General features: G+C 42.2%; 1 protein-coding gene across 1 annotated transcript in view; it reads left to right on the forward strand.

Annotated features, from left to right (window-relative positions):
• The window catches only part of GPLD1 (glycosylphosphatidylinositol specific phospholipase D1), a 67,346-nt gene that overhangs the window by 5,325 nt on the left and 49,850 nt on the right, over window positions 1-12,171 (forward strand). The window contains exon 4 of the mRNA XM_019425270.2: window positions 9,945-10,023. Coding sequence (XP_019280815.2) covers window positions 9,945-10,023 — 79 coding nt within the window. The remainder of the gene's footprint in view (window positions 1-9,944; window positions 10,024-12,171) is intronic.

Raw genomic sequence — 12,171 nt, forward strand, 5'->3', positions numbered from 1 at the left:
GCAGTAAACATAGGGCTGCATACATAGTTTTGAATCATTGTTTTCATTTGCGGAGGGGGCGGGTGGTAAATACCCAGTAGCAGAATTACTGGGTCATATAGTAATACTATTTTTAATTTTTTGAGGAAACCCCATACTGTTCTCCACAGTGGCCGCACCAATGTACGTTCCCACCAACAGTGCACAAGGGTTCCTTTTTCTCCACATCCTCGCCAACACTTGCTGTTTTCTTGCCTTTTTGACTAGCTGTTCTGACAGGTGGGAGGTGATATCGTTGTGGCTTTGATTTGCATTTCCCTGTGACTAGTAACATTGAACATTTTTTCATCTGTGTATTGGTTATCTGTAGGTCTTCTTTTGAAAAATGTCTTTTCAAGTCCTCTGCCTATTTTTTAATGGGATTGTTTGGTGTTTTGTTTTGTTTTGGTGTTGAGTTGTGTCAGTTCTTTATGTTGTTTAGATATTAACCTTTAATGGGATGCATCATTTGAAAATATCTTCTTCCATTCAGTAAGTTACTTTGTTGTTTTATTGAGTTCTTTTGTGTGTTTCTTGTCTTTGTGTGTGTGTGTGTGTGTGCGCGCGCGCGCAAAATCTTTTTTTGTTTTGGTGTAGTTTCAATGGTTTCTGTTTGCTTTTGCTTCCTTTGCCCAAGGAGAATTATCCATGATTATGTTGCTAAGGCCAATGCCCAAGAGATTACTACCTATGTTTTCTTCTAGGATTTTTATGGTTTCAGCTCTCCTACTTAGGTCTTTAATCTTTTTGGAGTTTATTTTTGTGTATGGTGTAAGAAAGTGGCCCGGTTTCATTCTTTGGCACATAGCTGTCCAGTTTTCCCAGTACCATTTGTTGAAGAGACCGTCTTTTTCTCATTGTATATTTTGACTCTTTTGTCATAGAGAAATGGACCATATATGTGTGGGTTTGTTTCTGGGCTCTCTATTCTGATCCGTTGCCCTATGTGTCTGTTTCTGTGCAAGTACCTTTCTGTGCTGATTACTACAGCTTTGTAGTGTAGCTTGAAATCTGGATACACTCCAAGATTCCTCCAGCTTTGTTCTCCTTCCTCAAGATTGCGTTGGCTGTTTGAGGCCTTTTGTGGTTTCACACAAATTTTAGGATTGTTTGCTTTAGTTCTGTGAAAAATGCCATAGGTATTTTGATAGTGATTGCATTAAATCTGAAGATTGCTTTGGGTAATATGGACATTTTAACATTATTAATCCTTCCAATCCATGAGCACGGAATATCTTTCCATTTCTGTCCTATTTAATCTCTTTCATCAATGTCTTATAGTTTTCAGAGTATAGGCCTTTCACTTCCTTGGTTAAGTTTATTCCTAGATATTTTGTTCCTTGTGGTGCAATCATAAATTAGATTGTTTTCTCAGTTTTTCTTTTTGCTGCTTCATGATTCACATGTAGAAATGCTACAGATTTCTGCATATTAATTTTGTATCCTATAACATTACTGAATTCCTTTACTCTAATAGTTTTTCTTTTTTTTTTTTTTTTTTTTTTTTTTTGTAGTCCTCAGGGTTTTCTATATACAATATCCTATCATCTGCAAATGGTGACAGTTTTACTTCTTTCTTACCAGTTTGGATACTTTTATTTCTTGTCTCATAGCTGCATCTAGAACTTTCAGTACTATGGTGAATAAATGTGGTAAGAGAGGACATCCTCGTCTTGTTCCTGAGTATGATGTTGGCTGTGGGTTTGTTGTACAAGGTCTTTATTATGTTCCCTCTACGTCCACTGTGCTGAGAGTTTTTATCATAAACAAATGTTGTATTTTGTCAAATGCTTTTTCTGGATCTCTTGAGATGATCATATGGTTTCAATCCTTTTGGTTAATGTGACCTATTACATTGGTTTGAGAATATTGAACCACTTTTGAATCCTAGGAATAAATCCCATTTGATCATGATGAATGATCCTTTTAACATGTTATTGAATTTGGTTTGTTAATATGGGTTGAAGACTTTTGTGTCTGGGTTCATCAGAGATGCTGGCCTGTAGTTCTCTTAGTAGTGTCTTTGCTTTTGGTATCAGGGTAAAGTTGGCCTCATAGAATGAATTTAGAGATTTACCTTCCTCTTCTACTTTTTGGAATAGTTTGAGAAGAATAAGTATTAACTCTTCTTTAAATGTTTGGTAGAGTACACTTGTGAAGCCATCCAGTCCTGGAATTTTGTTTGGGAGTTTTTTGATTACAGATTTAGTTTTGTTACTAATAATTGGTCTGTTCAAAATTTCTATTTCTTCTTGACTCAATTTTGGAAGACTATGTTTCTATGAATTTTTCTATTCTAGTTTCTCCAATTTGTTATATAATTTTCATAGTATTTTATAATTCTTTGTATTTCTATGGTGTTGGCTATTTCTCCTTCATTTCTTATTTTACTCATTGAGTACTTGTCTTTGTTGATGAGTCTGGTTAAAGGTTTATTAATTCTGTTTTATCTTTTCTAAGAACTAGCTCTTGGTTTCATTGATTTATTTTTTCAGTTATTTTGGTTCTAATCTTTACTATCTCCTTCTACTAACTTTGGTCTCTATCTGTCCTTTTTCTAGTTCGTTTAGGGGTATGGTTTGATGCTTCATTTGAGATTTTTCTTGTTTCTTATAGTAGGCCTATACTGCTATAAACTTCCCACTTAGAACTGCTATAAACTTTGCACCCCAAAGATTTCTTCCTTTTTAACAATTTTTTTTTAAATATTCATTCATTTTTGGGAGTGAGCGAGACCAAGCATGAGCAGGGGAGGGGCAGAGAGAGAGGGAGACACAGAATCAGAAGCAGGCTCCAGGCTCCGAGCTGTCTGCAGAGCCTGACGCGGGGCTGGAACTTATAGAGTGCGAGATCATGACCTGAGCTGAAGTCAGACGCTCAACCAACTGAGCTACCCAGGTGCCCCAGATTTCTTCAAGTAGGCTCCATACCCAATGTGGGGCTTGAACTCATTGACCCTGAGATCAAGAGTGGCACTCTCCACTGACTGAGCCAGCTAGGGGCTCCCCACAAAGATTTTCAGTCATTATGTTTCCATTATGTATATTTCCATGTGTATTTTTTAATTTCTTCTTTGATTTTGTCATTGACCCATTGGTTGTTCACTAGCATGTTGTGGGGTCTCCATGTGTTTTTTCCCCCCCTAGTTTTTCTTATAATCTCTAATTTCACACTGTTACGGTTGGACTTATTATATGTATTTATGTTCTATAAGAATACAGAATGTGGTGTTTTAACCATGAAATCATAGCAACGGTAGTTATTTGCTTGGTTGCTGTCCTTTCTGTCCTGCTTCCTTCTACCTGCCCATAGAAGAGGTTTTTTCTTTTCCAATGAGAGAACTGATAGATGCTCACCATAGAGAAAAATTTCGAGACGACCTGCATTAACACTTGGCTTTATATCATTCTAGGTGTCATCTCTTTCATTTATTAGCACAACCCCCACCCCACCCCACCCCACCCCACCAAATTACGCTCTGCACACTGCACCTTGTTATTTTTCATTTAATATATTGGTGATGTCTTTCCGTGTCAGTAGAGAACTTCAGAATCACTGAGAACAAATACATATTTTTCTGTTATCCATAATGCACCATCATTCAATCAACCAGTTCTATATTTTAACTTTTCATTTGGAAGTAAAGACCAATAGAAAAGCTGGAAAATTAGGCAATTCATTTATGCCCTTTACCCAGTTTCCCTAATTGTTGACAACTTATCATATTTCCTTTTTTTATCCTTTGTGTTGTCAACCAAGGAAAGGAGGTGGAACTGAAAAGGAACAAAGGTCTTTATTTGGGTCTCAGAATTGCAATTGGGAGGGTACAGATTCTAGAATAACCAGAAAAGTGTGCTGCTCGTTCAGGGAAACCAAGGAGTGTTTGAGGAAAAAAGGAAGGGGTGATTCCATGATTTAGATAAAGGAGAGAAGGAAAAACCCTGCTAATTTGGTGCTGACCAGTTGAACAATTTCTGATGACTATCTTCTTGATTATTGGTGTTATCAATTAAAACTGTCCTCCTAGGGGTGCCTGGATGGCTCAGTCGGTTGAGTGGCCGACTTCGGCTCAGGTCATGATCTCACAGTCCGTGAGTTCAAGCCCCGCGTTGGGCTCTGTGCTGACAGCTCAGAGCCTGGAGCCTGTTTCAGATTCTGTGTCTCCCTCTCTCTCTGCCCCTCCCCTGTTCATGCTCTGTCTCTCTCTGTCTCAAGAATAAATAAACGTTAAAAAAAAAAAAATTAAAAAAAAAAAAACTGTCCTCCTACATATTAATTAACTTTGCTGTCCTGTTGAAATTTTATGAGCAACTGCTTGTCAAATAGTTGCTGCTTCTGGCCCAGTTCAAGAGTTCATTCATTGGACAGGAAAATGGAATCTTTCATGTCCAGAGACTTCATCCAATTCCACATTATTTATACATATTGATTTCTTCCCCCCTGAACCATTGGAGAGTAAGTTGTTGATGGGATACCCATTATCCTTTAACACATCATTGTGTATTTCCTGAAAACAAGGATGCTCCTATGTAACCACAGCATAATAATCACAGTCAGGAAATCAACACTGAACAACACTTTGACCCAATCCTCAGGTTTCATTCAAATCTCACCAGTTGTGTCTCAATAATCTTTATGGTTCCAGAACCAATCCAGCACCACGTGACCTACAACAGTTCCTCAGGCCCACCTTGTTTTTAATGACCTTGATATTCTGGAAAGGGCAAAGTCCAATAACTCTTTAGAATGCAACTTAATAAGGTTTTGTCTGATGGTTCTCCATGATAGACCCATGGCAGGTTATTTTTTGACAGAAATATCATAGAACATGGAGATGATGCTGTATTCTCATTGGATTGTATCAGAAGGCTCATGATGTCGGGGCACCTAGGTGCCCAGTTCGTTAAGCATGGAACTCTTAACTTCCACTCAGGTCATGATTTCACAGTTTGTGAGATTGAGCCCTGTATCACGCTCTGCGCTGACAGCATGGAGCCTGCTTAGGATTCTGTCTCCCTCTCTCTTTCTGCCCCCGCACCGCTGCTCATGCATGCTCAATCTCTCCAAAAAATAAATAAAAATAAACTTAAAAAAATAACTAGAAAAAAGAAGGCTCACAATGTCAAGTGTACGGTTTCTGGTGATATTAACTTTTGTTTCAGCTATTGTATTTTTCGTTTCTAGGATTTCCATTTGGCTGTTCTTCATCTATTTCTCTCCTGAGACTGCTTTGGTGGTGGTTGGGGGGGGTGTTGTTTCAAGTGTGTTTGTGATTGAAGTAGTTTTATGATGGCTGCTTTAAAATATTTGTCAGATAATTATAACATTTCTGCCATCTCAGTGTTGGCCTCCATTGGTTGTCTCTTTTCATGCCTTTTGAGATTCTTGGTTCCTGGTTTGATGAGTGATCTTTGATTGAAACCTGGACATTTGGGTATCAGGTTATGAGGCTCTGGATCTTACTTGAAACCTATTTTTTAAATTTTTCTTTAAATGTCTATTTTGAGAGAGAAAGCACGAGTGCGGGGTGGGGGCAGAGAGAGAGAGGGAGACACACAATCTGAAACAGGCTCCAGGCTCCAAGCTGTCAGCACAGAGCCCAGTGTGCGGCTTGAACTCATAAATCATGAGATCATGACCTGAGCCCAAGTCAGACGCTTAACCGCCTGAGCCCCCAGGTTTTAGCCCCCCTGAAACCTTCTATTTTAGCTGACTTCTTCCAGCACCGCTTTGGGAGGGGTCTGCAGTGAGCGGATACCCACCTCCTAACTCTCCTAACTGCCAACTGGGGGTAGAGGTCAAGGTTCCCCCTGGGGTCTCCACTGATGCCTCCCTGGCTGGGAGGGGTAGAAGTACCTAATACTGCTCCTCACTGCGGCCTCTACAGATGCTGGGGTGTGTGTCATTTGGTGGTGAACGTCCTGCTCTCCCCTGGGCCTTTTCTGGTCCCACCCAGTGGGGATGGGGTGAGGTGCCATGTCACTGCCAGTTGGGATTGTATGTCTAGGATCTCCCCATGGTTTCCACTCACCCTGAGGGGTAGGGATGGGAGACGGGACAGCACAGATGAAAGTCCTGGTAAAGGTGGGGCCACAGTCTTTTCTGTGTTGTTTGGCTGCAGTAGAGAGGCTGTTGTCTAAAAGTTTTCTGTCTTGCTAGTCTGCCTCTTTGCTGGTCGCATGGTTACAACAGGCTTTTGTTGTGGCTTTCGTTTGTGTGTTTAGTCTATGCTCATAGGAGTTTCTAGTTTTTCTGGTATCCAGTTGGGGACATAAGAGGCCAAAAGAAAATCAAGAGAACTCTCCACGGTGTCGTCTTCAGGTCCTGCGTTTCCCCAGCCATCTGCATACTTCCCTCCACCTTCCAGAGGCTTCTAAGTCTCATTTGTGCACAACATCCCGGGTTCTTAGTTATGTTTAGCAAGAGGGAACAAGAAAAGCGCATCTCTTCGATCTTCCCGGAAGCAGAAGTCTTAGTGATGTTAATTTTTTGGTAAGATGGGGTCTTTCCATTTTTACACTGGAAACTTAATAAGTATTTTCTACTTTTTCAAAAGGTTTATTCATTTTGAGAGGGGAGGAGAGGATGTGGCAGAGAGAGAGAGAAAGAAAGAATGAGAATATCCCAGGTAGATTCCACGCCATCAGTGCAGAGCCTGATGTGGGGCTCAATCCCATGAACCATGAGATCATGACCTGAGCCAACATCAATTGGATGCTCAACCGACTGAGCCATCCAGGCGCCCCAGTATTTTCTAACTAGCAAGTAAATATTTTATGGGGAGAGATATTAAGGTAATGTAAATACCCTGTTTTTCCCATCGGTTTTAGCATCCATTGATAATTCTTGCCTGAAATAATTATTATGATGGTGGCCAAATTGTTTATCTGATTCCATTATTCTTTCTACGTTTATCGACATTCTACTGTAAAGTAGAGCCTTTCCTTCTTCCGCATTCGTATATTTACTTATATCCATATACGTTCATGGATTTCTTTTTAATGGTTTATATTACATTACTATTGTTTATGTTGAGGCTTCCATTGTCCCAGATTCTGCCTCTAGTTGGCTTTGGTGTCTATTTATCTGCCTATTTATTTAAAACCATGAGTTCACCCAAAAATATCTCCAGTTATGATCCATCATCACAGGATTCGTTCTAGCCTTCTTATGTCTGTATCTGTGACTCCTTTCTCCAACAGTGAGAAGCCTGGCCTTTGTCATTCTTGATACGTGTTCTTACGTGCTCAGGCCCCTTGTTTGTGGCCAGTTTCCTAACCATGTCTGGCAAACCCCTTCAGCCGTGGCACTGCTAGTGGAGTCCGTTTGGCCCAGAAACAAGACAAAACTAAACAGGAAAGACCTATAGGAAGGATTAATATCCTTAATTGCTCGTGTATTTCATTGAAATTTCTTGATAGGTATCTTCAGGTTTGGAAACATTCACTTTTGGAGGCTGTTTTTGTTTTTGTTTTTGTTTTTTTTCATTTTTGCTAGTTTGGTAGGTGGAAAATGGTATTTTGTTAGAGATTTAATTGGCATTTTAGTGAATTAAGAATGAGGTTAAATATACTTTCAAGTGCTCATCAACTATTTCTAGTACTTATGTGAATCATTTATATCTTCTTGTTTTTCAATTAGGATATTTATCTTGATGTGGAAAAATGACTTATTAAATATATGAACCCCCATCATGTATCAAATGATTCTCGTGGTTATTTTTCTCTTAAATTTGCTTCTGGTGCTTTTTACCATGCAAAATGCTTACATTTTGGGGTACTTAAGTGCACCATTCTGTTCTTTTATGGATTTTGCCTGTATGCTTTGCTTACAAAAATCATTCCCACTCTGAGGTTGTGCAATTATTTCCTTAAGTTTGGTGTCCTAATTTTGTGGCTTCTTGTTTTGCCTTTAACTCTTTAAGTCACCTCGTATTTGTCTGTTGTTATGCCACGCTGGAACCCTCACGGCCACAGGGTTGCGACGACACCATTTGTTGGTTACTCCCCCCCTTTCCTCTTCACTGTATGTTGTGTATGCTTGAGTCTGTTTCTTGACTCTCTTTGATCTCTTTCGACTCCAGGATCCTACTACTTTTATTTCTGTAGCTTAAAAATACATTTTTACGTCTGAAGGACGCATCGTCCCCCACATTTCCCCCCACCCCGCCGGCAGTGTCCTATTTTGCTGACACATTTACTTTTCAAAACTTACTTCAGAATTCTGTTTTAATGTTAAGTAACGGGTTCTCCCTCACCTAGAGTCTTTATCATGTGAAGTAACTAGGACAGTGGCTGACAAGGTAAATATTCAATGAAGGTAACTATTATTTTGCAGTGACAAAAGTCCAACCCGAGCTACCTTTAGAGAACAAGGAGACTTTAGGGGCCCACGTAACTTACAGCCCTGGAGCAGAGCTCCACCCACAGGTCAAGTGGCGGTCTCTCTCCGCGTGGGGGACACGGGCCATCCAGAACTCAGCCTTCAAGCTGAAAATCCCTGAAGGGAAGAGGGTGTCTCCGCCATGGCTCGAGATGAGGAGTCTCGGCGAGGGCTCTAACTGAGCTAGCTTTCATCAAACGTGCATCTCTGAGCCAAACATCGTGGTGGCAGGGGGGATTAGTAAGTCCTTGTGGAGAAATGAAGAAGTTTAGGTTGCCAAGCTTTACTTTGCCCATTTTGGCCATCAGAGTTCATCTGCAGATCATAGAAACCCCTCTGGCTAGCTTCTGCTGAGAGGGGCTCAATGCCCAGGATTGGGGAACTCCGTGCTGACGACGTGTGAGCGCTCGAAGAGCAGGTTCTGGGCTGAGCATCCAGGAAGGGCTCCCAGAACGACACCCGGAACTGGCCTGCCAGGGTCACCTGTGCCTAGTCAAACAGCCACGGCCCCAGTTGCTAGATCCAGATCCGACTGCCTCCTACACAGTCTGGAGAGTAGGAAGCCGCCATCTGGACTGTTGGCTCCAGGACCTTGTCACCTCAGCCATGTTCATTACTAGCAAAATAGGTGCTCTGTACTCTACCTGTGAACACCTGGGCCCCTCCGACCTCTGCTGCAAAACCAGGCACTCTCCTGCTAGCTGAAGAAGCAGAGGGGGAGAGGGGGCTCCACCATGGAGTCTGGGAAATGTAGTCTTTGCTTTCTAGCCTCTAGAGACCTCTGGGGCCCCCTGAAGGGGGTCAGAATGGAATGGAGTGAGCCAGTCACCCAAGGAAGACCCCTCCCCCCCAAGCGCAAAAGACATAATCTTACTCTAAAGCACAGGTAGCAGCTATAAACTTGTGTGTACGTAGTCGACCCTTGAACAACACAGGGACTGTGGGGGCGGGGTGGGGGCAATCCCCCAGGCAGTTGAATATCCAAATATAACTTTGACGCCCCAAAAACTTAACTACTAATAGCCTCCTGTTGACCAGAAGCCTTACTGATGAGTCAATTAACACTTACTTTGTATAATATGTATTATATACCGTATTCTTCTAATAAAGCAAGGTGAAGAGACCATTAATGAGAAAATAAGTGGATCTGCACAGTCCGAATCTGTGTTCAAGGGTCAACTGTGTAAATGTATATGTGCGTATATTGTGTGTATGTGCGTATTTTATGTACACGTATGTATGTCTGTATTCCTCTCTCTCACTGATTTTTCACCGGATCATTGAAAATCCTTCTACAAAGCAGTTGGCGAACTAGCCTTGGGGAAATCCAGCTCTGTTGGGTGAACGGAGCAAATAAGTGATTTTTGCTACTTCTTGATCCGCCTGTGTTTGCTAGGACAAGGTTCTCCATTGGAGGGCGTTGTCTTGGATTACGCGTGAGTTTTTATTATCACGTATGCCTGCCCTCCATCCTCCTGTTGTTGGTGGGCCTGTCCCAGGCTGCTGCCCCTTGCCCCTCATCTCTCCGTTTTCCTGCTCCCCAGCTGTTGCTTGAACACCAGGACGCGTATCAGGCGGGAGCCGTGTTTCCTGATGCGTTTTACCCCAGCATCTGCGAAAGAGGTAAGGTGGAGTGTTACAGACCACGCGATGTCACCTTCACTTGAGCGGTAGGAATGGCTAGGATTTAAAACACACGACACATTATATTTTCCACTATCGTTGGTTCGCGTTAGCTGCATTTTCTGCGTAACCAAACCTTACCTACTCGAGCACGGAAATTCTGAGAATTTTCACGATCCTGTGCGCCCTTACTTTACTGCTTTGTGGCGGAAGAGAAAACATTTTGAAAGAGATTGAAGGGTCTGGGTTCTTGTTCTGTTAGCATGTGACTTTCAAAAACTCTTGGCCGTGTTGAGTCTGTTTCCACACCTGTAACGTAGTAAAAATGCCTGCTTGCCTCTTTACTGGATTTTTGTTGGTGTTAGTGCATATTATTTTGTCAAGTGTTCTGCAGACCTGAGGTGGTGTTATCAGCAAATTGGGCTCATGGGTGTGTCATTCGGAGTCCCCAGTAGTCATGGAAGGTGCTCCCCAGTGGAGTGATTTGGGGTGTTTTATAAGGTGACCATTTACAAAGACAGGGGCACAATATAAGAGAACTGGGGAGGATAGTGCAGGGAGGGGGCAGTTAGTGGACAGGCTGCTGCATGGGGGACCACTTGCTGGGGCCAGACCTTCAGCTGGGGACATAGCCAGTCCCTGTGACCCCACAGCAGGGGAGCTGGGAAAATGAATACCCCCATCTGTCTCTCTCTCCCTTCTCTTTGATCTCCTCTGTGCTCTCCCCATTGGCCAAACCCAACCCAAGCAAAGCTGGAGGGCAACGAGACCAGTTGAACAGGTCCTAGGGGTACAGGGTGGGGCAGAGAAGGGTGACCGTGGATCCGAGGGACAAATAGAAGACATCCAGTACGCTGGTCATCACGTAAACCATTTTTGGAATCTTGGAGTCATAGCCATTATCCCAATGTTTGGTTGAATACAGTGACGCTCGTAGGGTCAGTGGAATGTTTAGTGCCACACCTGTAGTCATGACCCCAGATAACTAAGCTTTTGTATTTCTCACGTTTGGAAGGTTGGGTTTTTCTTTTTTTTCTTCTGTTTCCTTCTTAGTCTGTTAACTATCCTTTCTTAATCTTGTTACTGTTTTGCCTGCTTGTTACAGCTTTTTTTTTTTAAACCTATTTCCTCTTTAGCCCTTCCCAACACTGTGTTCAGGGAGCTATAATGTCTTGATAATTTAACAGTTCCTTGATCTCTTCCATAAAAAAGAAGTAAAAAGATTTTTTTTTTTTGTCAATTAAATTTGAGAAAACTTGCTTAACTATGTGCCATTTTAAGAGACCAATTAAACACACAGTACTGCAGGCTTTGAGAAGAGTATAAAAGGGGTCCCCACTCTCCTGAATTTTCCATTTTTCCCACAGTGGTAGATGCCCTCCCCCAAACAGCACAGACCAATTCATCAGTGAGGTCGCTTAGAATTATAAAATATGGGTGCCTGGGTCAGTTAAGCATGACTTCAGCTCAGGTCATGATCTCATGGTTCATGGGTTTGAGCCCCGAGTCGGGCTCTGCCCTGACAGCTCAGAGCCTGGAGCCCGCTTCGGATTCTGTGCCTCCCTCTCTTTCTGCCCTTCCCCTGCTTGCACTCTGTGTCTCTCTCAAAAAATAAAAAAATAAAAAAATTATGAAATATGTACCAATTATGAGGAATTGGATGTAGACTCCTCTTACTTAGACTTTTATGAAATTTTCCAGATTTCCCCTTGGTCTCACACATACCTACTTCCATAGCACCTGTCTCTTTCGTGTTTAGGGGTTCACTTTTATGGCATCTTTCGAAAGCAAATGTTCTCAAATGCTCAGCTGCCAAAGAAACAGCTTTGTTTTTTACACTCCCGTTGCATCACTTTACCTAGTACTGAACAAATCCTGTAACTACAACAATGAGGACCATCCTAGCCAGGAATGGAAGGAACCCTGCCGACTCCTGTAACACAGCTTGGCTGTGGGGACAGGTACCTGCTGGCTGCCACCCCCCCACCCCCACCCCCACCCCCACCCCCAGGCCCTGAGTGGGCTTTCTTTTGCTTCTGGTCAGATTCCAGAGGGGAACAAAAGGCAATTTGGTTAAGGGGAGGTTTGTCAAAAATGGTTACCTCTGTACTTAATTTTGGATTTGTACTGAGTTCTGTAAAATAGGAA

The sequence above is a fragment of the Panthera pardus genome, unplaced genomic scaffold (assembly GCF_024362965.1).
Source record: "Panthera pardus isolate Hobbes unplaced genomic scaffold, ASM2436296v1 HiC_scaffold_17, whole genome shotgun sequence".
Classification (NCBI taxonomy): domain Eukaryota; kingdom Metazoa; phylum Chordata; class Mammalia; order Carnivora; family Felidae; genus Panthera; species Panthera pardus.